Source organism: Camellia sinensis, chromosome 15 (genome assembly GCF_055761805.1).
Source record: "Camellia sinensis isolate YWXY chromosome 15, ASM5576180v1, whole genome shotgun sequence".
Lineage (NCBI taxonomy): Eukaryota > Viridiplantae > Streptophyta > Magnoliopsida > Ericales > Theaceae > Camellia > Camellia sinensis.
In genome coordinates, this window is record NC_138975.1 from 101,129,981 (window position 1) to 101,157,760 (window position 27,780).

Sequence of the window (27,780 nt, forward strand, 5' to 3'; positions counted from 1 at the left end):
GATCGACTTCCTTTGGTGTTTTTGTGTTGGTTTTGAAGCGCGTAACAAACGCCTCGGCCAACTGATGCCACCTTTGTATGCTCCCTTCCGGCAACCTCTCGAACCACTTTAGGCCCAGCTCGCCTAAACTTGACGGGAAGATTAGGCACATAAGTCCGTCATTGCGCCGATGTCCGGCCATAACCTGTCGGAAGTGGCTCACATGCATGTACGAATCGGTTTTTCCGTCGTAAAGTGTGAACTTAGGCTGGTGGAAGCCTGCCGGAAGCGGCGTTGTTTCTATTTCCAGGGAAAAAGGAGTGGCACTCAGCCTTGCCAAGTCTGTATCTTCGAATATTGGCATTGCTTGGCGGGGTGGAGGCATTCCGACCTCCTTGCTGCCGTGCACCCCGTAGGAGAGCCGCTGGAAAGCTGGTATTCTCTGAGCTTCGCGCCGGCGAGCCCGCTCCCTTAACACTGCCCGTAGGTCCTCTGACTGAGCAGAATAAGAGTACCTCGACGTCGTCGCCGGACGTGAGGGTTTGTAAGTGCTGTCTTGCGCGCTAGACTTTTCTGCACGCATGTCGGAATCACCAACCTGGTAACTCCTGGTGATGGAAATGGACTGAGTACGTCGCTGACTCTGATCGCCTGACCGGCGGGATGGGGTGCGCTCACTGTGGTCTCTCACTCCAGCTACACCCTTCCCTTTGACATGCCGCTTGAGATCTTCCATCTCTGCCGCCATCCGCCTGATGACAGCGTCTTGGTTCCTTAACTTGCCTTCCAGTCGCCTAGCGTGTGAGTCTCTCCGCCGGTGACCGTCTGGACTCCGTGAATGCCCATGACTCCTTCCGCGCTTATCCCGCGCGTCTCCTGACTGTCCTCCAGTGGGCGTCCCCAAGTCAGCCATTGGATGGACGGCAGGTGGTCCCTCTCTCCTTCGGGTATACTCCGGGGTGGCTCCGTCGATGGCGGACAACGGGAACTCGTCGTTGTTCGCCAATGACGGCGATCAGATGAACTTGGAAGACAAGGTTTTGTCTGTCAAGTTTCCCACAGACGACGCCAATTGTACGGGGAGCAAATATTCCGGCGTGCCCGTATTCCTTTCTTCCGAGCTCCGTCGATATCCGATCACCTGCGAGCAAATAACGGTGAGCTACCCGGCGGTGTGTGGCCGGAAACACCCTCCGACGGTCAAATTAGCACACACCTTAGAGGGAATAGAGAGAAGGAAGAGAGTGTTTGAGTGTAAGAAATTCCTTACAGAGTGTTCGTCTGTTGCGTATGGGGGGCGCAGACATGCTTATATACCTTCTGAGCCCCATATCCACTCCCAGTCATCTCCTGACACGTGGCTCTACTATCCCATCTGTCAGCATAAACCATGCCATTCACCACCTAACCTCAACTGCCTGACTTCGCAGCTGGAGCTCGGCAGCCGAGCTGCTCTTCCTCGGCCATGTCATGCTTCATACTCATGCGCCCAGCCGGACAAACACGTGGATGACCGGGCTAGGCGGCGTCTCGGCAAAGCCTAGCCCGGGCACCTCCTTCGGTTGGCCTTCCTGCCGGTCAATCAACTACCTCGGCTGACCGCGCCTTTCCGGGCGCCGGTCTCTCAGCATGCCTGGCTTCGACCATCCTCGGACCGAACATCCCGGTCTGACCGGTCGCTTCCCGGCCGAGCAATTTCTGTACGGTCCGGGGTGGCACACACTCGGTCCAAACTCTGCCCGGCCCAAGTTTTGGCTCCCCTTCTCTGGGCGAACAGTGGATCATCTCGGCCCAATGCACTGCTGGGCTCTCAACCTGATCGGTCAATATCTCGGCCCAACCCCAGATCATAAATTACCCTCTCAGTTTTTTATACTATTTTTAAAATATTTTTTATACACTTCTCAATGGCTCAATGTGGAAAAAAAAGCCGTTTGGATCCCTTATGAAAATGAATCCTATTTTGAATCGTTTAAATGTTAGGTCGTTCCCCTCAAGTGACGCGTTGCGCCTGCCTCCGGGTGTTTTGAAAAGTGAGCAAGGAGCGCTGCATCGACGCCTGGGTGCGGTGAAAAATGGGCAAAGGTTTTCGCGCTTTTCTGGACTAGCGCGGGTAAAGAAGCTAGTCCAAGACTATAGGTTTAGGGTAGCCACTTGGAACATAGGAACCTTAACCGATAAGACGATGGAATTAGTAGATGTTATGATTAGGAGGAGAGTTAGTATAGCTTGCATACAAGAAACTAAGTGGACGGGAGAGAAGTTAGGGAAATTGAGGATACCGGTTTTAAACTATATTATAGTGGTAAGGATAGACGCAGGAATGGGGTAGGAATCATAATTGTTAAGGGTCTTGTGGAAAGTGTAGTGGTGGGCACTAAGAAAGGAGATAGGATTATGCTAGTTAAACTAGTTATTTGAGGGAATATAGTGAACATTATTAGCGCATACGCCCCTCAAGTAGGGTTAGATGATCAGACTAAGAGAGATTTTTGGAAGCAAATAGATGAGATCTTACAGGAGATACCCGTAGGAGAGAACCTAGTTATAGGTGGAGATTTTAATGGCCATGTGGGCATAGATAAACTAGGTTATGAAATGGTGCATGGTGGATACAGTTTTGGTGACAGAAATGAGGCTGGAGAGAGTATCTTAGATTTTGCGTTGACTTCTGGCCTGGTGGTGGCCAATACTATGTATGAGAAGAAGGAGAAGCATTTGATAATCTTTAAGAGTGGATTAGTTAAGAGTCAAATAGATTACTTCTTTGTGAGAAAAGTGGACCGCCTAAAATGCAATGATTGTAAGGTGATTCCTAGAGAGAGTCTGGTCTCTCAACATAGGATTTTGGTACTAGACTTATGTTTTGGAGGGCAATACCAAGCTAAGAAGGATGGTGGACGTCGTAAGACGAGATGGTGGGACCTAAGAGGGGATAAACTATAAATATTTAAGAATCAAATGGATAAAGAAGGTACTTAGGACTTAGAAGGTGATGCTAACACTATATGAAACTCGATGGCCAATTGTATGAGGAGAATCTCAAGGGAAGTGCTTGGAGAGTCGAAAGGAACGGGACCTAGCTCTAGGGAAACTTGGTGGTGGAGGGAAGAGGTTCAAACGGTAGTTAAGGCAAAAAAAGAGTGCTTTAAAAAGTGGCAGAAGGGTAGAACTGAAAAAAACCTTAAGAGCTATAGATTGACCAATAAGATGACCTATTCACTAGACTAGATAGTAAGGAGGGAGAGAAGAGGGTATACAAACTTGCTAAGATACGGGAGAGGAAAACAAGAGATTTTAATCAAGTAAAGTGCATCAAGAGTGAGGATTCTAACGTATTGGTGAAGGATGATGAGATTAAGGAAAGATGGAAGAATTATTTTGAGAAACTATTAAATGAGAAACATGGAGGTATGACAATAAGGGAAGAAATAACCAGTAATACGATAAACCAAGAGTATAGGTTCTATCGCAGGATTAGGAACTTTGAAGTGGAAATTGCACTTCAGAAGATGAAACCAAATAAGGCTTTAGGACCTGATGATATCCTTATTGAAGCTTTGAAGTGTTTTGGTAAAAAGGGAGTTGGTTGGTTGACTAGGTTGTTTAGCAAAATTTTGTTGATTAGGAACATGCCAGATGAGTGGAGGAAGAGTATTTTAGTGCCAATCTATAAAAATAAAGGTGATGTCCAGAATTGTAACAACTATAGAGGAATCAAGCTAATGTGTCATCTAATGAAAGTGTGGGAGAGGGTGATGGAACGCCGATTGCGAGATATAACAGATGTGTCAGAGAATCAATTTGGGTTTATGCTTGGTAGGTCAATAATGGAAGCGATCTATCTTTTAAGAAGAGTAATAGAAAAGTATAAAGAAAAGAAAAGAGACATTCATATGGTGTTTATCGACCTTGAGAAAGCATATGACAGAGTGCCCCGGGGTATAATATGGTGGGTGTTAGAGAGGAAATGGGTGACAAAATGTTACATTGACGTGATTAGGGACATGTATGAAGGGGTGGTGACCACTATTAGATCGCCAGTTGGAGAGACAAATGAATTTCCTATCACTGTAGGGTTACACCAAGGATCTACCTTAAGTCCTTGTCTTTTTGCTTTAGTTATGGACGAGTTGACGATAAATATTCAGGATGACGTGCCATGGTGCATGCTTTTTGCAGACGATATTGTGCTAGTAGATGAGACTAGAGAAGGAGTTAACACAAAGCTAGAGATTTGGAGAAAATCTCTTGAATCTAAATGATTCCGGATAAGCAGAACTAAGACAGAATACATGGAGTGTAAATTTAGTAACAGTAACAATGAAAGCAGAGGAGAAGTGAAGATTGAGAACCAAGAATTGCCAAAGAGTGAATATTTTCGTTATTTAGGGTCAATTATCACAACAGCGGGAGAGATTGATGCAGATGTGGCCTATAGGATTAAGGCGGGATGGTGTAAGTGGATAAGTGCGTCTGGGGTATTGTGCGACAAACGAATACCCACTAGACTAAAAGGTAAGTTTTATAGAACGGCTATTAGACCAGCTATGTTGTATGGGATGGAGTGTTGGGCAACCAAGAAACAACATGTAGATAAGATGAGTGTGGCTGAGATGAGGATGCTAAGGTGGATGTGTGGTAAGACTAGACAAGACAGGATTAGGAATGAGTGTATTCAGGAATGGGTAGGAATAGCACCGATAGAAGATAAGTTGAGAGAGAATCGTTTGAGATGGTTTGGTCATATTCAACGGAGACCAACAGAGGCAGTAGTGAAGAGATGCGATGCTATAACGATAGATAGAAGTGTTAGAGGACGGGGTAGGCCTAGATTTACATTGACTAGCGTTTTAAATAGATATATGAATCTACTTAATTTGACTAATAAAATGGCCTTTGATAGGGCTGCGTGGAGAAGAAAGATTTATGTAGCCGACCCTATTTAATGGGACTTAAGGCTTGGTTTAGTTTGGTTTGGAAACAAGTTAAAAAAGTTATTTTTTGGTTTTTAAATTTTTTTACACAAAAAAATGTTACAAAAAAAAGAAGTTACAAAAGTCAATTTTTTTTACACAAAAAAGTCACAAAAAATTAAAAAAATCAAAAAGTCAGCTTTTCAAAACACCACTTAGTCCTCGTTTGGGAACATATTTTTTTAATAACTTTTTGACTTTTTAATTAAAATATGATGTAAAAAAATTAGTATATTTTGGATAACTTTTTGACTTTTTACGAAAAGATGTGCAAAAAGTAGAGAAAAAAAAGAAATCTTTGACTTTTTGGTATAGGTTGTTGGCTTTTTAACTTTTTAACTTTTTTAGTAACTTTTTGACTTTTTAGCTAAACCGATCGCTTCCCAAACAAGACTTTAATCTATTTTGGATCACATTATTACTCTATTTTTTTTATATGATTTTTTTTTAAAAAAAAATTAAAATTTAAATGCTAACTTTTAATCAACGTTTCAAAACAAGTGTTGTTTTACTTATGATTTATAAATTAATTTATTTACTTATTACAAAAGGTCATACCAAAAAAAAAAATAAAAAAGTGATGCGATTCAAATAAAGAATAAAGAATATACAATACTTATGTATAACTAGGAATGGCAACGGGCCGGGGCGGGGCCGGGGATCACACTCCCCGTCCTCGATCCCCGATGATAGAAATTTCTCCGTCTCCGGTCCCGATCCCTGACGGGGAGCCTGTCACCACCCCCGCCTTCGTCCCCCAACGAGGATTGGGTTTTCCCGACCCCGATAATTCCCTGGCTAAAATTAAAAAACATCAACAACATAAACATCATTCAACAACAGATCTAACACATCAAATGTATATATAATTCATCAAATGTATATCAGATGTAAAAAATTCATCAAATGTAAAAAATATATAATTCATCAAATGTAAAACATAAAAAAATAAAAAAATCTAACACATTTTCATCAGATCTGAGCTCGGAATGGAGGAGGCGACAGAAGCGACGGAATGGAAGGCCGACGACAATCGGAGGGAGGCAGAGAGATCGGCGTGAGGTAGATCGGAGGGAGGGAGAGAGATCGGCGTGAGATCGGAGGGAGGGAGAAAGATCGGCGTGAAGTAGATCGGAGGGAGGTAGTGATGGAGATCGAGAGGTGAGGCAATGAGGTCGGAAGGGAGGGAGATCGTAGAGAGGGAGGGAGATCAGCGTGAGGGAGGGAGGGAGATCGGAGGGAGCGACGCCGGAGGGAGGGAAGGGTTTTTGAGAGAGAGAGAGAGAGAGAGAGAGAGAGAGAGAGAGAGAGAGAGACTAAACTCAGTTTAGTGAACTGAGTTCAGAGACAGAATAGGAAACATAGTTACATATATATATATATATATAGAGGGGTATAATTGTAATTTCATACCGGGGCAAACGAGGATGGGGTCGGGGCGGGTCCGGGGCTAGAAAATGTATCACCGTCTCCTGTCCGAAAATGATCGGGGATTTATTTTTTAATACTATCCCCGGCCCGTGGGGAGTTTTTGTCGGGGAAAAACCGTCCCATTCGAGGTCGGGGGGTCAGGTTCTCGTCGGACTGGTTTCAAATTGCTATCCTTATGTATAACAAAGAATATATTTCTATAAGATTTCTTAACATGTGCTCAAAGAAATATGTTAATGTAAAACGTGTTTTGAAAATAATAGAAAAATTAAAATAAATGATTTTTTTTTTTTTTCAATTTAGTGAAAAGTGTATTCATCACTTTTTTATTTCTTCTTTCTTCTTATGTTACAAATAATAAGACCTATTAAAATATTTGCCATGTCATGTTATTATTGTGTTAGTCTAATAAAATTTGTCACTCATATTTGTCATTAATAAAATAGTTACGTGTATTAATTTTTAATTTAAATAACTATACATTTCATTAACAATTTTTTTTTTTTTTAAAAAAAGTTGTTTACATATAGATTATTATAAATATAAAGCTAAGGAAACATTTTTAACTTACATATTTTTATGGATAAATTATATAAATAGTCATGGAATTTATATGATATGTTAATTTGGTTTCTATTATTTTAATTTGCTCGATATTGTTCATTAATTTAACGTATTATGTTATATTAATTTAATAAATAACAATCGTTAGGTTTGGTACACGAAAACTCAAATAATGTGTCAATTTGATTCTTATAATTTATACAATGTGTCAATTTAGTCCCTGTCAAAATTAAGCAAATTAAAACAATATGGACCAAACGGTGATAGCATGTCATGTACCGACTTATTGAGAATGCGAGTTCTTCAATTTATTTTTATTTTTTTGGTTGTACCTTTTATAAATTTGTTGCATACGGTATACACATTTATTGAAATAAATCATAGTTATTGAGATAAATATTGAATATTTTTTATTATAAACACTATTAATTTATTCACACTTTTTTTCCAATGTAGTAAATTAAATTATTAAATTTGATTAACTTCAACTTAAAAAAAAAATTATTTCTCCACAAACAATTGTAACTCGTATAGTCAAATAATACTCTATAAATAATTCATACATTTGACAAACAACCATCTATTATTTTTAAATAATTCACCAATTCAATTGTTTGTTTAAACTTTTATTTTTAACTACTAATACTATAATGCAGTGTTTGGTTCATTGAAATGAAATTGAATTAAATGGAATAATCATTCCTTAGTCATAAAATTACTATTCTATCAAAATGGTGAATGCTGATTTCGTTTGTAATCTTTTTTAGTAATCAAGTGTGAAAAATGAACATTATGATAGAATAATTACCCTATTCAATTTTATTTTAATAAACCAAACATAGCTTAAGACCGAAATAATTAACTTCAAACATAACTTAAGATCGAAATTATTTCGAAACCTAGTTTTAAGACAAAATCTGGAAGCCCAATGTGGCAGCCTTACTCGCCTTACCTCAGTGCAGCTCAGGTGCCTTGTTGTTTGGGAATAGTCTATTTTAATAATTTTTTGACTTTTTATAAAAAGATGTACAGAAAAATAGAAAGAGTGATGTAATAACTTATAGTGATTTTTTGACTTTTTAATTAAAATGTATAGTTGACAAACGAGACCTTATCACTTTTAAATTATTCTTAATCGTATGATATTAAAATTAGACTTTACATGATAAAATATTTAATAAATTAGCATTTATTAAATATATCATTAAATATAATTTTTAAAAATAATAAATTAAATATATCAAATATTTTTGAAAACATTTTTCACCACCCAATTAGATTTCGTAACGCGCAAAGAAAAAGGAAGATATCATATGATTGGAAAAGATGTCCAAAGATGCGTTTACACATTACTCAAACAGTAGTAGTACATTTTTGTTTTGGGTAAGAGGAGGGATATGAAATTTTTTATTAAATAAATGATTTCACATAGGGCCTTGTTTAGAATGCCTTAAAAAAAGTTAAAAATTTATTATTTTATTTAAGTCATATTGTTTTATTTAAATCACATCATTTTAAATTTAATTTATATTTTATAAAAATTTAAAAAATATATTTATTTAGAATATTTTAAATAATCTCTAAATATAGAGTTGATATTTTTAAAATTTTACATCTATATAAAATATTTAATTATTTATTTAATAAAAAATTTAAGATTTATAACATTTTTTTTTATTTTCTATCACATATATCTGTATCAAAAAAAAAAAAAAAGAAAAAAAAAAGAAAGAAAAAAAGAAAGAAAGAGGCGAGAAAGTTATTAGATTTGGATTTGAAAATAGTATTTTGTCAGGAGAAAGAGACAAAGTGGTGGATAAAATATTCGATTAGATTTTCCAAGATCTCTCAGAATCTCTCTCAGCTTTTTTCCACCACCACCACCACCACCTTTTTTACCCCTAATTAAAGTAATGTAGATTTCCAGATTTTCTCCTCATGTACGCAATCACAGTATCATCTATATATAGATATATGTATTTATTTCTTTATATATAGATATATGTATTTATTTCCTACTGTATTTATAGACCGAGAAATAGAGAAGCAGAGAGATACATAGACAGAGTGAGAATTGAAAATGGATTGTCTGTCATCGGGTTCACAGGAGCTCCATGTTCTCGCCGTTGATGACAGCCACGTCGACCGGAAGGTGATCGAGAAGTTGCTGAAGATCTCTTGTTGTAGAGGTACTACGATCGACTGATTAGGTTTTAGCCATTTTTTTGTTTGTTTGGTTTTGATTTTGGTGCTGAAGCCGATTGGATTTGGAATTTTCAGTTACGGCTGTAGAGAGTGGGCGGAGAGCTTTGCAATATCTCGGTTTGGATGGAGAGAAGAGCTCCGTTGGATTCGATGTAAGAAATTGAAATTTCGATTTTCTCTGCAGCCAAACATTATGGAGTTAATTTGATGTTATGGTCATTTATGGTGTTTTTCATTGCTTGATTTCAGGATTTGAAGGTGAATTTAATAATGACGGATTATTCGATGCCTGGGATGACAGGATATGAGCTGCTCAAGAAGATCAAGGTTAGTTATGAGGGTTGATTTTTGTAAGATTGATTGTTCTGTTTGGTTGACGAGAAAACTCTAGGAAGAAAATGAAATGATGAAACATATTTGTTTAAAATACGGATTGATCTGTGATTTTGAAAATTACAAATATCCTCGGTTGGAATTTTATATTGTACAGAACTAAAAAATAAAAATAAAAAATAAAATCTTAACTACCTTCTGATTCAACAATGAATTATATGAATTGTAATTGATAAAAGAGGTAATTGGTTATGCAATTAGAGACTTGAAGAAGTATATTGTAATTTCTAAAACCACACGAGACAATCCTATTTATTCTATTGTTTAATAGTATTTTAATTAACAAAAAAGTAGCTGTATTAGTTTGAGTTAGGGCTTTTGGATTTATTTATTTTCCTGAGTTATCTAGGCAACCAAACAAGCATGATTCTATTGAAGATGATTTAATTTTGCCAAATTGTTAGAAAATGCTAAAATTGTTAACTTTTATTGAACAGGAGTCATCTACTTTGAGAGAAATACCGGTGGTGATCATGTCATCTGAGAATATATTAACCCGTATAGATAGGTATGCTTTCAGTTTTTAAATTTGTGTTTGTTTCAAATTAGTGCTTTCACTTTGTTATGATTTCAAATATAATGAAATAAAATCTAGAGAAGTGGAGTTTTGGAAAAACAAAATGTAACAGAGGGGCATCTAGAATTGTGTCTTTATATGTGAAATGGGGAATCTTTTGGGAATGTGATTTTATATGATTAATTTGAAGATGATAGAATGTTTCATTGATGCTCTGTTTGGTTGGAGGATTTGAGAAGGGATTTGGAAAGAGAAATGGAAAAAGTGTGTGAAATTATGTGAAATATAAGCATATTTTATTCACATTTTACCTATTTTTTTAATTTTTCTTTCTAAATCCCCAAACCAAACACATCGTGAATGTGTACATGTTAGCAAAAATTTGCTCTTACACTTAAAAGAATCTGAATAAATTATAGTGTTATCTATATTTATCATAATATATTTTAGAACATGTGACATACCATGTTCCGTCCCTGGTATTATTGTGTTAAATATCGTTTAGAAAATATTATAATGGATTTGGATAGCAAATATTGGATTCTATTGCTTGTACACATGCCATCAAATCATAATTTTCATTCAGCTTCAGATGAATTGGAATGGTGATGATGCATGTTTGTTCATGGGTTTCAAATTTTAAGTTTGATTTTAGTCCATAGGTCTTTACAACAGCAGACTAGTTTTAGCTGAAATATGAGATTCATCTATCTTTCACCTCACTTCAACTTAAATATTGACATGAACATCATTGATCACAAAATTAACAGTTTAATTTGAACTCAAATGTTTGTTGCATATCAATTTTGTGGCCACACCTTGTTAATTTGATCAGATTTGTCTTTGATTTTGCAAGACAATAGGCTTTCTATTGAAAACATTCTTACAGCATTACTTCTGATTGGTAACAGATGTTTGGAAGAAGGGGCAGAGGACTTTCTCTTGAAGCCAGTAAAACTCTCAGACGTGAAACGCCTGAAAGATTCTGTATTAAGAGAGCAAGTAGAGGAAAATGTCAAGAGAAAAAGTCGCAAGAGAAAACTACAAGATGCTTACATGCCATCATCATCGCCATCGCTGCCAACAACGTTTGCTTTTGATCAATCGTCAAGTCCATCCCCACCATCAATACAACCTCCTACAAAGCGGCCTAGACTCCAGCGCAATGTTGATTGATCTACTCTCATTTATAGTAGATTTGAATATTCTTACCATTCCTTGCTCATATATCCATAGTGTTCCTTGTTTGGATGATGGGGTGTGACACATTTTTGTTTTCTTTTGCATTTAACACACTCGTAGTTCTATATGTAACTCAAATATTAGATGTCATTGCGAGATTTGAATATTCTTACCATTCCTTGCTCATATATCCATAGTGTTCCTTGTTTGGATGATGGGGTGTGACACATTTTTGTTTTCTTTTGCATTTAACACACTCGTAGTTCTATATGTAACTCAAATATTAGATGTCATTGCGAGTGATGTTCCTGGCTTGATGAAAAAGTTGGGAGATGATTTTCATTTTTTGTTCCCTGGTTTTATATGTAGGACTAAGGAGATAAGATTTTATGATAATACAAGGGAAGTAACAAATATGTGGAGGGGTGTTAAGGCCTTTTTTTCCTATATATTTTTATTTTGTTTATTGTTTTTTGCCCTAGCTAATGCTTCACTTAATTTGCAGGGTTACCTTGAATCTTTAGGACTAGACTGAATCTGCATTGGGGAAATCACTTAAAAACTAATTAACAACTTTGTTAATTATTGGGATTAGTTAAAGCAATTATAGCTCATGAACTTTACTATGAGGTTAAGGATTTGATTTGCCCTCTCCATCCAATGGTTATTGATGTGCTTGGTTCATAAATTTTGATAAAGATTTGATGTTGTGTTTGATTCATGAATTTAGGTAAATATTTGAAAAGTGTTTGATGCGTGAATTTGGATAAATATTTGAAAAGAGAAAGAAGAGGTTGGAGAAATATGTATGTAATATAATTATATTTCATATATATATTTTTTTCATTCCTATTTAAATTTTTTATTTTAATCCAAACACGGCTCAAGAAGTTATGGAGTTGACTTAACCGCTCCGGATCCTGGAAGTCTAGTTGCTATATATATTCAGAACAGAACTCTTCTCTGAATGTTTTGATGAAAAACGTCATACCTTTCATTTCATTTAGATCATTCTTAATGCATTTAGTTGATCCTACCGTCGGTCAATTGCAATAAGAGCCTCATGAAGTGAAGATCTAGTAAAAAATAACTGATAAAGAGTGTTTAGAGCCACTTGTGAGTAGAGATCGAGTTTGTGAATAAAGATGTGTAAAACACATTCAAGATTGCGAGTTTGTGGATAAAGATGCGTAAATCACATTCAAGATGTTGTACAAATTGTGTAATTAAACAAGATAAATAGGTTTATGATTAATCGAATTGTATAATAGAATGAGAAAATATGTTGAATATTATAACTATAGAAATACACAATACGATAAAAGATAAAAAAAGCAAACTGAAGGTTATGTGATATCACAGTGTCTTTAAAACAGATTAACCGGCTCACTATGGGTGTTGGAGGTATGTCGACTTCTGTTTTTCAAGAGACGACAGTCAAAATCAGCTAATGCAGAAGCACTTTTTGAATAGTTTCGGTGAACTTGATAATTGTGCATTCTCTTTAACAAGAACCAAAGAAGGGACTAGCAAAAAAAGATAAGAAATTTTTCTTTGGTGTAAAAACCATCTCCAACTCTTTTATCTCAAAACAACATCATCATTTTTCATAAAAAATCTCTCTTAAATTCTTCTACTAAGTTGGAAGGGAAATGCCTCTATTTATACAAGTAGGGGAATTCTTAACCATAAAGGCTATACATTAATAGGGCCATCAAATGTCATTATAACTAAGGCTATCAATTCTAGCCATTAGGACTAGAGCTACTAAGGTTGAAAATCTATGGCCACTAATATGGTCATTAACTCCATCATCGAAAGATGAGAGTTATAAAGGTCTAAACCTCCAATATGCTTAATATATACAAATAAATATGTATATAATGATATTTGAATAAACCAATTAGATGTGTCACACAATGGATACCAATGTTGGGTTACAACTCGATCCAAACCCCATTCTCAAACACATGCACAAACTAAGCCCAACATAACATACCTTAACTCAAGCTTAAGATTAAGTCCATGACCAAATTCAACACATGCACAAGCACAAGTACAAGTCTAGGCGCAGTCTAAATTAAGAAGTCCAAATCTAAGTTTAACTTTTATTGATGTCCTCTTTATGAGACAATCTTCATTCACACCTCAATGGTTTCGGCCCATCATTTTTATTTTTAATCTTCTCACTTGAGAGAATACAAAACCACTTAGACTTATTTCAATCAGCGGTTGGATCCCACTTTAATTTCGAATTAAAGTTACCGAAAAATCATTATTTTCTAACACAATATTGGATTGAAAATCGTTTTCTTTGACCTTTGCATTCAAACCCTTGTTCTAATGGCTTTTCTAACGAGTAGAGATTGACACTTTGATGTCATGATAGACATTATTTGTGACACTATCAACCGCCATTAAAAAAAAATTTAGAGTTTGTTTGGGGTGTCCTAAATAAGTGTACTTTTTGCCTTTTTGGACTAAAAAGTTGAGGAAGAAAATATGGTTGTTTGGATTAATTTTTTGACTTTTCATAGAAAGATGTGTATTAAAAAATTATATAAATTAGTGTGTAGAGAAAAATTAGCATTGAGAATTGTGCAGCCGTAATTTTTGACTTTTGATGAATAGTGATAACTTTTTTACTTTTTGAATAATTTTTTAACTTATTAATTTTTTTTCCACTTCTCAGACTTGGCCTGAGTTTGCCAGCTTTGCTTTCAAGACATGAAACTTTTTTTTCTAATGGATTGTTTGCATCAAGAAGTACCTATTTTTATTCTTATTTTTTATTTTTTTTAATATTCCTAAAATTTTCTATATTATCTCTACGTTATTAGTGTCGGCTCCCTTTTGAGAGTACCAAATTTACCTGACACTTAGGTCTCGATTGGGGACTAGTCGGTTTAATTAAAAAGTCAAAAAGTTATTAAAAAAAGTCAAAAAGTCAACAATTCATATAAAAAAGTCAAAAATTCTCTTTTCTCTCTATTTTTTACCCATCTTTTCGTAAAAAGTCAAAAAATCATCCCAAACATACTAGTTTTTTTAGCTCATATTTTAGCTAAATAGCTAAAAAGTTACTAAATTAGCCTGTTCCCAAACGAGGCCCTATGATTTTTTTTTTGATTCAGAAAAAAGTTTAGGAGGAGGGGAGGTTACTCCATTCCAGGGTCAGGAAAAACGTTACGCAATATCGTCCATTAACAAAGGACTACTGACAGCGAGACTGGAACCTAAGTCAAATGAGCCGCCTTGACAAAAATGGTACGGGAACGAATTACCACAAATTTGCACCGTCCCACCCCATTGTCAGTCCTAGTGCCTAGACGGTAGGGGTGAGCAGCGGATATATCGACCCGCCAAAACCGACCGAACCGAACCGATCCGCAGCATTTTGACGGATGAGTGATGACGAGCGGACGGTTGCGGATTGATTTTCTCCAATCCGCCAATTTGGCGGACGGATGGCGGATTTGAGGTTCCTTTGGCCGCATCCGAACCGCCAAACCGCGAGCACCCTTAGTAATTTATAAGATTTTGTGTTTTCAATTTGTTTAAATATTTTGTATGTGTTTTCAATTGAAAAAGAGTTCAAATATTCTGTTGAAAAAAAGTTTTCAACTTGAATATATTTTTTGATTTGAAAAAAATAAACGTATTATTTATCTATATTTTTTGGTTTTTAAATCTAACTCTAAAAGTAATAAATAGAAAATATAATATATGCTGATTGGTTTTTGTTTTCAAAAACATATATAAATGTAACAACACAGAGACATACAATCTCTACTATTGCTCTGTTCATGGTTTTGGTGGTTTGAATTATTTTTATATTTTAAGAATCACATATTATAATAATTTATGTGGATGAGGCATGCAGTGATTCTGATATTCTAAAGTTTCAAACTTTCTTTCTTTGGATGAGACATGCAGTAATTGTAATACTTTTTTAAGTCATTGACTGTAATATTTTTTTTTTTTTTTTTTGAGGAAGTGCACAAGTTGAACTATGTTGAAAATTTATAAAATTTCAAACCGCCAAACCGATTCGCATCCATCCGCCAAACCGCCAATCCGCTCAATCCACATCCGCCAATCTGGCGGACGGATGCGGATTGATTTTCTCTAATCCGCCAATCTGACAGACGGATGGCGGATTGGAGGTTCCGTGGCCGCAATCGACCCACGCCCACCCCTACTAGACGGGAGATTTAATAGGCCAAACTCTCAATAGCATAAACACAATAATCTCGTGGAATAAAGATTGATAAATAAATAGATTAAAGATGGGAGATAGAGTTGACAAATGACATATTTACAAATGTTTTGGTGTTGTACTCTATTAATAGTTAACAAATTAAAAGTTTGTTTGGCATCTCTTAAATGAGTGTATTTATTTAGATATGTGTATTTATTTGAGTTCTATTATTTCTTATTTTTCTGTACATCTTTTTATAAAAATCGAAAGTATACTTATTTAAATCATCTTAAATAATTTATAAATTATATATAGATATATGAACATAACAAAGTTATTTAATTAATATAATTGGGCTGGGACAAAAAAAAGGAAGAAAAAAGGGAACATGGAAATCAAATTCCCTCCCCTTCTGATTTCTTATCGGAGTTAGAAAAATAGGCATAGAATGAGACGGGGAAATACGAATACATGCTTGGGGCAAATTACCACCCATAGAAGACACACCATTATATTTTTGAGCCTTTTTTTTCAGTGCATACAGCATACCGAATGAGGTACTGGGCTCATGAAATGAAGAGTTTTGAGCCCAATAAAGATTTAAATGTGCCTAACTTTTATTGATGTCCATTTTATGAGACAATTCTCATTCATAACTCAATGGTTTCGGCTCTCCATTTTTATATTGTAATTTTCTTATTTGAGAGAATACAAAACCACTCATACCTACTTTAACAGGCGGTTAAATCCCACTTTAATTTCGAATTGAAGTTACCGAAAATCATTATTTTTCCAACACCAAATGCACTCCATCATCTATTGGAAGGAGCTGTGAGTCCCACTCTGTGACTTCTCTGCCTCATGCCATGCCTAAAATCATCTAAATTTCACTATAAATGAGTACACCTTCCAAGGCATATCATCACTTCATCCTTCTGTAACAATAATTTGGTAGTTCACATCTTCACTTCCGACTTTAAATATAGGAGTAATCTTTATAGGTCTGCCAATCAAATAATAATAAATAAATAAATTGATCATAATTGTGGGTAGCTCAAAATTTATGTATGGAATGCTAGAGGACTTGATTATGTCAACTTTCTTATCAACCAGAAGAAAGAAAAGACAAGAAAAGAGTTATCTTTCTCATTTAATCACATTGGAATTTTATCTAAATATAAATTTGATCTTATCCTTATTACATAATTTAGAAAGCATGTATGTTTATTTTTTTCCTCCAGCCTTTTTTAAAACCTAGATTGGAGAAAAGGGGACAGTTCTTTGGTCCAACTCCATCAGTGTGTGACTCGAAATTCAATAAAAAGTTCAATAGTAATGCTACGTATAATAAAAATCCAAAAACTATGCACAAAAAAAAATGATATTGGACTCGCATTCATTTTGGGTGTGATCCTAGAATGAACTTGGGTCATTCGTATACATTTCTTTGCATGAATCACTATTGTAAATTCAGAAGAACAAAAATAATGGGAATAAAATATTTCACCAAAATAAAATGGGAAATCTTACCAGTGTAAGCCTCCTTGTCAAATTACTCCATACCTATAAACTCCAAAATTAGGATAATGAAAACCAGAATTAACTGTTCCAGAGCTGGTATGGCTTTACAACAACTGGTTTCAGGCTCTGGTGTAAAAATTGATCTGATCAACAACCCCTTCCATGTGGTTGGATTTCAGCTTGTGAATGACTCCGCGGTGGCTGACCTGCAAATTTTTCATGATCATTATCCAACTTTGTGTTGAATTGGCTACAGATTCTGGAGGTCACCCCATGTGAAAGGGGTGATCCTCATGTCAACAATGGAAGGCCACCAACCTCATGTCAACAATGGAAGGCCACCAACCATGTCAAAAGTCAAAGAATGAGGGCTCTCCCACCTACTCCTTTGTGTATAAATAGAGACGGGAGGGAGAGGATATAGATATCAGATGTGGAGCTGAGAGGTGTGAGTAGAGAGCAAAGAGAGAGAGAATTACAGGAGAGTGTTGTAATTCACCATTTTGTTCAATATAGTGAATCCGCTGCCCGTGGACGTAGGCGACTTGCCGAACCACGTTAAAACTTGTGTGTTATTGCTTGTTTGAGTTCCCTGGTGTGCCCCCGATCCTCAACAATTGGTATCAGAGCTCGGGTTGCGAAAAATCGAATTTTTCCCGAAAGTGCCCAGATTTCGAAGTGCTCAAAATCCACTTTTGACCATACCAGGAGGAAGAACTCCCCGAGAGGAGTCCAAAACAGCAAAAACAGAGCCCAGAAGCTTCTCAACGCGCCCTCACGCGCTCTCTGAACAAAGCGCGTCACCCACAGTCTCAGCACGCGCCCACACGCGCCGTTCAGAGAACCGGCGCGTGATACCACTCTCACGCACGCGCCCCACGCGCTGACGGAGGAAGAAGACGAGTGGGGGAAGGCGCGTGTAATACACGCGCGGGCCACGTCATCCGACACGTCAGCCACGTGTCAGCCACGTGTCAGCCACGTGTCCTGCCCAAGTCAGCCGGAGCCGCGTTGACCGAGCCGGAGCCTCGTTGACCGCGCCGCCTGCGCTGCCGTTGACCGCGCCGCCTGCGCCGTTGACTGAGCCGTTGACCAGCCGTTGACGGGAGAAAGTATCCGGTGCATCTCAGCGCACCAGATTCTGTAGATCTGACCCGTCCAAAGTGTTTTTGCCAGATCGGAGCCATTCGGAGTCCGTTTTTGACGATCCAATAGTGCTTCCCAACTATTTGGAGTATTCCGGACACATCTGTACGGTCAGTTTTTTGAATTGAAGTTTCTAAAAAATGGCAGAATCTAGAGCATCCGAGTCCGTAAGTAATCCAGCCAGTACAAGCACTTCTAGGCATTGGACCCCGGTGTCCCATGCCAAGTTCGAGGTAGAGAAGTTCGATGGAAGCAGCAACTTCGGCATGTGGAGATGCGAAGTTAAGGATATGCTTGTCCAAATGAACCTGCACTTCACTCTGGGAGACAAACCAGATGACATGGACGAGATAGAATGGGAGAGGGTGAATCTCCTGGCCTGTAGTTCCATCCGACTTTGCCTTGCAAAAGAGGAGAAGTATGCCTTTACAGAATATGATATTGCGAAGAAGCTTTGGAAGGCGCTGGAAGATAAGTTCATGACAAAGAGCATTGAGAACCGGCTCTACTTGAGGAAGAGGTTGTTTCGTTTCGACTACATTAAAGGTATTTCGATGAACGAACACCTAAATAACTTCAACAAAATTATTACGGATTTGAAGAATTTGGATGATCATGTTGGTGATGAAGATAAAGCACTGTTATTGTTAAATTCCTTGCCTGACTCGTATGATCATCTCACTACTACTTTACTGTACGGTAAAGAGAAGATCAAGTATATTGATGTTGCAAACGCCTTGGTGAACAATGAGTTCAGAAGGAAAGATAAGTCTGCAAACAGGGACTCAACATCCGAGGCATTAACAGTCAGAGGCAGAACAAATAACAGAAGAAATACAGGGCGAGGAAAGTCTCGCTCAAAATCCAGGGGGAAACCTTCAGACAAAAGACGTCTTGCAAAAGACGAGTGTGCAGCTTGTCGCCAGAAGGGGCATTGGGCAAAAGATTGTCCAAATAAAGACAAGACAGAAGAGAAGGTGAATATTGCACGAGATGGAGATAATGATGAAGGAGGAGCCTTCACAGTTTCATCATATGGCCAGTCGGATGAATGGATAATAGATTCCGGATGTTCATTCCATATGTGTCCTAACAAGCAGTGGTTCTCGAGCTTACGAGAGTTCGATGGAGGAGTTGTGCTGATGGGCAACGACCAAGCTTGCCAGACAAAGGGGATTGGAACAATTAAACTGAAGAGCCATGATGGAACAATCAGAATTCTTGAAGATGTACGGTATGTACCAGATCTAACCAAGAATCTCATCTCAGTGGGAGTTTTAGACTCCAAAGGTTACAGAATAACCATGGAAGGTGGAGTCCTTAAAGTTGTTCGAGGAGCATTGGTTGTAATGAAGGGTACTCGACAGGGAAATTTATATTTCCTAGATGGCTCTACAGTCACAGGGAGAGTGGCTGTCTCCACCAGTTCCAGCTCAGAAGATGATGCATCAGACACTTCCAAACTTTGGCACATGCGCCTAGGGCATGTCGGTGAGAAGGCTTTACAAGGATTGGTAAAGCAAGGCCTGTTGAAAGGCGCCAAGACGGGGAAGCTTGAGTTCTGCGAGCATTGTGTATTGGGCAAGCAAACAAGAATCAAGTTTGGTACTGCAATTCACTGTACCAAAGGGATTCTAGACTACGTCCACACTGATGTATGGGGTCCTTCCAAGACTGCTTCGTTGGGAGGTAAACACTACTTTGTGTCGTTCATTGATGATTTCTCTAGAAGAGTTTGGATTTATACAATGAAACACAAAGATGAAGTCTTAGACATCTTTCTTACGTGGAAGAAGATGATTGAGACCCAGACAGGCAGACGGATCAAGAAGCTCAGATCTGACAATGGTGGAGAATATACATCAGATCCATTCTTTGAGGTTTGCCAGAATGCAGGGATAGTGAGACATTTCACAGTTCCTGGAACACCGCAGCAGAATGGAGTTGCAGAACGCATGAACCGCACTTTGGTGGAGAAAGTCCGGTGTATGCTGTCACAGTCTGGATTGAGCAAGGCATTTTGGGGCGAGGCATTGAACTATGCTCGTCATCTTGTCAACAGACTACCTACTGCAGTATTAGATGGGAAGACTCCCATGGAGGTATGGTCAGGAGTCCCAGTTACTGATTATGATCAGTTACGTATCTTTGGATGTCCAGCATATTTTCATGTTACAGAATCTAAGTTGGATCCAAGAGCCAAGAAAGCCATCTTATTGGGCTTCGGTGACGGTGTCAAGGGATACAGACTGTGGTGCCCTGAATCAAAGAAAGTTCTCATCAGAAGAGACGTTACCTTTGATGAGTCTGTAATGCTGAAGCAATTAGATCCTCAACAGAATGAGGAAGCATTGAAGAAGTCAGTGCAGGTGGAGTTTGAGACTCCAACAAAGACTAGTCAGCCAATCAACCATCCTGAAGAAGTCTCAGAGGATAGCTCTGAAGAGAGTTCAGATGAAAATGAAGATCCAGAGGCTCCGCATCAATCAGAACCCATTGCAATCAGGAAAGGGAAAAGGGTGACTAAGAAACCCAGTTGGATGACCGATATGGTAGCCTATGCACTTCCAATCATTGAAGACAATATTCCTTGCACTTTCAAAGAAGCCGTGCATAATGTAGAAAGTGTCAAATGGAAGGAGGCTATGGATGAAGAGATCGGGTCACTTCACAAGAACCAGACTTGGGAGTTGGTGCAACTTCCAAAAGGCAAGAAAGCAATTGGGTGTAAGTGGGTTTACACCAAGAAGGAAGGCATTCCAGGCAGAGACAACATCAGATTCAAAGCTAGATTGGTAGCTAAAGGCTATGCTCAGAAGGAAGGAATAGACTACAATGAGGTATTCTCACCTGTTGTGAAGCACACGTCTATTCGCATCTTGTTAGCTTTGGTTGCACAGTTTGATCTCGAGCTCGCCCAACTCGACGTCAAAACTGCCTTCTTACATGGAGATCTTGAAGAGGAGATATACATGTCCCAGCCAGATGGTTTCAAAATTGCTGGAAAAGAGAATTGGGCCTGTAAGCTGAACAAATCGTTGTACGGATTGAAGCAATCCCCGAGACAGTGGTACAAGCGATTTGATCGGTTCATGATAGAGACAGAATACACAAGAAGTCAATTTGATCATTGTGTATATTTCCGTAAGCTTCCCGACGGTTCCTTCATCTATTTGCTCTTATATGTAGATGATATGCTGATTGCATCTACGAGCAAGGTGGAGATTGACAAACTCAAGGCACAGTTAGCAAGGGAGTTTGAAATGAAGGATTTGGGAGAAGCAAAGAAAGTTCTTGGCATGGAGATCAAGAGAGACAGGAAGAAGGGCACGGTTTGTCTGACACAAACCCAGTATCTGAAAAAGGTGTTAGACAGATTTGGCATCAATGGGAAAACCAAAGCTGTAAGTACACCATTGGCCTCTCATTTCAAGCTTAGTGCCTCGTTGTCTCCACGCACAGAAGAAGAACGGAAGCATATGGCACAAGTTCCATATGCAAATGCAGTTGGTGCATTAATGTATGCTATGGTTTGTACACGGCCTGACATCTCGCATGCTGTGAGTATGGTAAGCAGGTATATGCATGATCCAGGAAAAGATCACTGGCAGGCAGTGAAATGGATCCTAAGGTACATACATGGCACGGTCAATCTGGGATTGAAGTTCGAGAGAGATAACCGACTCGGGCAGAATTTGGAAGGATATGTGGACTCAGATTATGCTGGTGACTTAGACAAACGCCGGTCAACAACAGGGTATTTATTTACGCTTGCTAAAGGGCCGGTAAGTTGGAGGTCAACGCTTCAGTCAACGGTGGCTTTGTCTACTACAGAGGCAGAGTACATGGCAGTAACGGAAGCCTTTAAGGAAGCTATTTGGCTACATGGATTGATTGAAGACTTGGGAATTGTTCAGAAGCACGTTGAGGTGTTTTGTGACAGTCAGAGTGCCATTTGTTTGGCAAAGAACCAGGTTCATCATGCCCGCACCAAGCACATTGATGTCCGTTTCCATTTCATCCGAGAAATAGTGAATGAAGGGGATATTCTGCTTCAAAAGATTGGTACTGCAGATAATCCGGCCGATATGCTCACAAAGGTAGTTTCTGGGATCAAGTTCCAACATTGTTTGGACTTGGTCAACATCTCTCGGAACTGAGCACCTTCGGGTGCATGGCAGTGTTGATCGATCACTATGTTGGATAAGAGAATCCTCGCCAAGGTGGAGATTTGTTGAATTGGCTACAGATTCTGGAGGTCACCCCATGTGAAAGGGGTGATCCTCATGTCAACAATGGAAGGCCACCAACCTCATGTCAACAATGGAAGGCCACCAACCATGTCAAAAGTCAAAGAATGAGGGCTCTCCCACCTACTCCTTTGTGTATAAATAGAGACGGGAGGGAGAGGATATAGATATCAGATGTGGAGCTGAGAGGTGTGAGTAGAGAGCAAAGAGAGAGAGAATTACAGGAGAGTGTTGTAATTCACCATTTTGTTCAATATAGTGAATCCGCTGCCCGTGGACGTAGGCGACTTGCCGAACCACGTTAAAACTTGTGTGTTATTGCTTGTTTGAGTTCCCTGGTGTGCCCCCGATCCTCAACACTTTGTTCAGATCATAAAAGCAGTTAATTCATTTTTAATTTAAAAAAAAATAATTACAACCTTGCCGAGCTCAATGCCCACCAATTGATGGTGTCGTTTGGGAAGTGGGTTGATTTTTTGGCTATTTTAGCCTGAGCTAAAAAGCTTGGTTTGGGAAGAGTTCTTTGGCTTTTTTGACTTTTTTTTTTAGAGAAGAGTGTAATGATTATGGATTGGATGCGATGTTTTGTTTGTTGTGGCTAAAATAGTCTATTTTGTCTTTTATGACTAAAATAGCCCCAAACCTATCCAAACCCACTTGCCAAACCATGCCGATATTTATTAATTATTGGCATATTTGATGACATCAATTACATAACAGTTGGTGTGGAACTGGTGTCCACCCCAATATCCCCAGTATCATAATATAAATGATGTTCCTGCATTTAAAAAAAAAGGGTATGATATACAAGCATATCAACTCTTCTACGTGCATCAAATTCATTCACATAACCGAACACAACCTACTTATTGCGATATGGTCCTACAAGAGACATAACACATTAACACAATCTACTTATTGTGATATGGTGCTACAAGAGACATCACATAACAACACATGTCATCCATCGATCACAATGGAACTCAAACAGGACAAGTACCCATGACACCAATACTGACTTTACACAACACTGAAGTATATAAGTCAGGGAAGAGTTAAGTGAAACCAACCAACATCAACCACCTTCTTGAAACTGTCAACAATCAAAACCCAAACACAAACAACCACTAAATTATCTTTGTATTGCTCAAAATAACAAAAAAAGAAGGAAAGAAGAACAAACTTTCTTGCACTTTCTTTGCAGGAATCAGAAGTCCATAATGCTTCAAATGGGTCAGCCAGGGTTTCCTCCCTTTTTCATAATCCTGTTTGTCTTGTTCTATTTTTGTTCCCTCTCCTTTTCTCAATCAGAAACTCCACAAAACATTAATTCTTCATCTGCATATAATTCTCCAGTAGTAAGCCCAACACCTGGAATTCTGAACGATCTTCCAATCTCTCCGGCACAAGTGCCAGTCATAAAGGCAACTCGATTGCTGGATCGAAGAGATGTTAAAGCTGTTGTGGCCACAGCTGCAAGTACCCTAGTTGTTGTTGGGATCTTGTTCCTGTTCTTCTACAAATTAACCATAGCTCAACAATATCACAGAGAGAAATTTGATTCAAGTTTTCGTCGAGAAGAAACAGTGGTGGTGAGTCATCAAGAGTTCAGAGAACAAGGAGGAACTCTGAAAGGACTAATTGTTGATGAGAATGGGTTGGATGTTCTTTATTTGAGAAAACTTGAACAAAGACACCTCATGAGTTGTTTCTCTAAAATTTGGGTAAATCCAATTTCAATGGAAGAAGAAGAAGATGAAGAAGAAAAGAGGATTTATACTAGAGGAGATAAACTCAAGAACTCTGAAAGAATTCAGGAAATCCCATTGCTTCATGAGCCAAGTAATATGGTTGATATTGCCAAAGTGGCAAGACCAGCTCCACTTATTCCATCACCCATTGTGACAACACCACAGCCATTATGCCCCCCTCAACCACAACCTCCTCAGCCTCCTCCACCATCACCACCTCCTCCACCACCAACTTCAGCAAAGAGAAATCCTGCACCACCACCTCCACCACCTGGGACTGGTGGTTTGGTTTCATCAATGAAGCCCTCTCCTGTACCAAGGGGAAAGACAAGCATCATTAGTAGGGTAGAGGCTCCCAACGGAGAAAGCACAAGAGGGATGAATCTGAAGCCACTGCACTGGGACAAGGTTATAGCCAATGCTGATCATTCAATGGTCTGGGATGAGATCAATGATGGATCTTTCCGGTAAATAAGCCTTGAATTTAACCACATATTCATGTTTTTTTTTCTTCTTCTTTACTATCCGTCTGATAATTCACATTTTTGTTCCTTGTTATTGGTCTTCTGTGTTCATCAGATTTGATGATGATCTTATGGAAGCTCTATTTGGATACAATGCCACCAATCACAGATCTCCTGAAAACAGTAAAATTTCAAGTTCAACTAGTTCCAGCTCTGTTCCACCTGCTCAAATCTTCATCCTTGAGCCTCGGAAATCCCAAAACACAGCAATAGTACTTAGATCTCTTGCAGTATCTCGAAAAGAAATCCTTGATGCCCTCCTTGAGGGCCGAGGCCTTAATTCTGATATACTCGAAAAACTTGCGAAAATCTCCCCAACTCAAGAAGAAATATCCAAAGTCCTTCAATTCAATGGCAACCCAACAAAACTTGCTGATGCTGAATCTTTCCTCTACCACATCCTGAAAGCTGTTCCCTCTGCATTTTTCCGTTTCAATGCAATGCTTTTCAAGTCAAATTATGACTCTGAAATCCTGCATCTCAAGGAGTCTCTGCAAACCCTTGAATTGGGTTGCAAGGAATTACGAGCTCGCGGCATCTTCTATAAACTTCTTGAAGCCATTCTCAAGGCTGGTAACCGTATGAATGCGGGAACAGCTAGAGGCAATGCACAAGGATTTAACCTTGGATCTCTTCGAAAACTTTCTTATGTGAAAAGCACTGATGGTAAGACTACTCTACTTCACTTTGTTGTGGAACAAGTTGTTCGATCTGAGGGTGAACGTTGTGCCATCAATCAAAATCATAGCCTCGGAAGAAGGGATAATCAAAGTAGCAATGATACTGATCCAAATTTTGATAGCCTCACAGCCAAGGAAGAGACAGACAGAGAGTACTTAGTGTTAGGATTACCAATATTAGGAAGCTTGAGGGTGGAATTCTCTCATGTCAAGAAAGCAGCCACCATTGACTATGATAGTTTCATTAATATGTGCTCCAATCTCACAACCAGGATTGCTGAGATTTGGCAGCTTTTGATGAACTGTGGAAATGGTGAAAGAGGTGGATTTGTGAGAGAAATGAAAGGATTTTTAGAGGAATGCGAAGAGGAGCTTAAGGTGGTGAGAGAGGAACAAATAAGGGTAATGGAGCTCGTGAATAAAACAACGGCATATTACCAAGCAGGAGCTTCCAAGGACAAAGGGGTACACCCACTTCAATTGTTTGTTATTGTGAAGGACTTTCTTGCTATGGTTGATCAAGTTTGTATTGACATCACAAGGAAGCTACAAAAGAGGAATGTGACAAGTGTTGTAGGATCGTCACCGCCACCATCACCGCCAACAATGACTCCAGCGAGATTCCAAAACTTCCAGTCATATTTTATGCCAGATAAGCCCGGGACAACATCTTCTAGCGAATCAGACGGTGATTTCTGACGACAGCAATGCTTAGTGCACTGAAAAAGCCGTACTGACAGCATACTGAACTCTCACAGGTTGGTGGAGCACACACGTTGCGGCAGCCATCAACCTGAGAGAGGTCGGTCCATTTTCGGTTTGCTTTTTTCAGTGCACAGAGACTTTTCCTTTCTGATGTCAGAATTCAGTATAAAATTAATTAATTCAGAAAAGCTTACAAGGGGAAGGAATTAGCTTCAAAATTTGGTGCACAAATTTGATCACCATATCATTACTGTTCTGAAGATAGGCAGTCAGATCTCTGAACATCACGACTCTTTGTTCTTAATTTCACTGTGCCTTCCAGTTTTCACTCCACTGAAGTCAAACTGTGGTGGTCTAATTGTGCTGATAACAACCTTCTGTAACACCCGCCTCTCAATTAGCCATTAATTTTATGGTTAATCTTAATTATGTATTTATACGTGCATTTTATGTTTACTTATATGTTATGTGCACCATGCTTTGTTTGACAGACACGTTAATTTGTGAAAAGACCTGTCTATTTCGTTAAATTGTAAGATTGCCAATTAACTAATGGACTAGGTGGGTAGAGCCTAATTCCCCTTAAAGTAGGGTTCAGCTAACTTAGGTGCCAGTAAGAAATAATTTAATTAATTAGATAATTAATTCAAGTGATGTGGTTCTAATTTCATTAATTCACGTTAAGTAAAATTAGATAATTTTTATATCTAAGATGAACTCAAATAAGAGAGAGAGGGATATAATCTGAGAGGGAGAGAGAGAGAGTATTCTAGGGAACAAGGAGAGAAGAAGAGAAAGAAAGGGAGAAGAAGAGAACTTGAAGCAACTTCACTAAATTAACTCATTGAGGTAAGAATTCTTTCTAATTTCTTGCATGAGAATAATTTTCATCTTGAACTCATGGAGTTTAAGGAGAGATTGGGTAGTGTAAGTTGTGTTACAAACCCTAACTAGAGGAATTCTCCAAATCTTGGCATGAATAAAGCTCACCAAATTGGTCTTGCATGATTTTAAGTTAGATTTCCATGGTTTTGTTGAAACATAGAATTCCCATATGCATCGGTTTTGTTTTCTTCTCAACTTTAAAGTTGCTCCGCACGTGCTGCTGTTTGGCAGCCTCAGTTTCATTTTTCTGCTTCGTTTACCCTACTATCGGGCCTCCGTTAGCGTGATTTGCATCCATATTTGACGTACATTTGCATTGCACGGTCATTAAAAGAGAATAAAAGACCAATTCCTGAATAATGAAAATAATTAGTTGGTTGTATAGCGAATTAAGTGTGCTACGCTTATATCTGTCTGTGTAGGTCAAACACCACGTCCCAGTCACGTGCATCACGGAGCCAACTGTGAGTAACAATATTGTAAAGATATGTTTAACTTAAAGTATCTCTTTCCTGCTTTATCTTATGCTCTGTTCCGACGTGCTCTTTCTTATGTTTATGAATGATGATCCTATTTTTCTTACACTGTATATCGTGGCATCCTTAGCACCTGTTTACATGATTACAGAGATCTCTGTCAGTTCCAATTCCTGGAATTCCTGTTTATTATTTTGATGACCATCATGTCTACGTACCGGTCTTTATGACCGTCTGTTTGGTTTTCTAAATCGCCTGTATTGGCTTGCTATGGGATGTACCACGTGTACTTTTATGCTTTCTGTGTGAGATAAGAATCTATTCAGTTTGTGATTTGTCTTACATCATGATCATCATTCAGAACCCCTTTATACAGTTGTTATTCATTGGGCTC

General features: G+C 38.4%; 2 protein-coding genes across 2 annotated transcripts; both read left to right on the forward strand.

Annotated features, from left to right (window-relative positions):
* Positions 1–8,726: 8,726 nt before the first annotated feature.
* LOC114256227 (two-component response regulator ARR6) lies at positions 8,727–11,663 on the forward strand. Its single transcript, XM_028195842.2, has 5 exons — positions 8,727–9,139; positions 9,231–9,307; positions 9,405–9,482; positions 9,986–10,056; positions 10,977–11,663. Exons 1-5 carry the CDS (start codon positions 9,031–9,033, stop codon positions 11,239–11,241), a joined length of 600 nt encoding a protein of 199 aa, XP_028051643.2. The 5' UTR covers positions 8,727–9,030; the 3' UTR covers positions 11,242–11,663.
* An 11,744-nt stretch (positions 11,664–23,407) lies between these two features.
* On the forward strand, positions 23,408–26,481 carry LOC114256239 (formin-like protein 4). Its single transcript, XM_082909283.1, has 2 exons — positions 23,408–24,583; positions 24,696–26,481. Exons 1-2 carry the CDS (start codon positions 23,586–23,588, stop codon positions 26,017–26,019), a joined length of 2,322 nt encoding a protein of 773 aa, XP_082765409.1. The 5' UTR covers positions 23,408–23,585; the 3' UTR covers positions 26,020–26,481.
* The last annotated feature ends 1,299 nt before the right edge of the window (positions 26,482–27,780 follow it).

Excerpts from the sequence above, each read along its gene's own strand:
- LOC114256239 (XM_082909283.1), top strand. The coding sequence starts at position 23,586 with ATGCTTCAAATGGGTCAGCCAGGGTTTCCTCCCTTTTTCATAATCCTG. Across the intron at positions 24,584-24,695 it reads ATCAATGATGGATCTTTCCG|ATTTGATGATGATCTTATGG; the intron begins GTAAATAAGCCT and ends TGTGTTCATCAG.
- LOC114256227 (XM_028195842.2), top strand. The coding sequence starts at position 9,031 with ATGGATTGTCTGTCATCGGGTTCACAGGAGCTCCATGTTCTCGCCGTT. Across the intron at positions 9,308-9,404 it reads AGAGCTCCGTTGGATTCGAT|GATTTGAAGGTGAATTTAAT; the intron begins GTAAGAAATTGA and ends GCTTGATTTCAG. Across the intron at positions 9,483-9,985 it reads AGCTGCTCAAGAAGATCAAG|GAGTCATCTACTTTGAGAGA; the intron begins GTTAGTTATGAG and ends TTTATTGAACAG.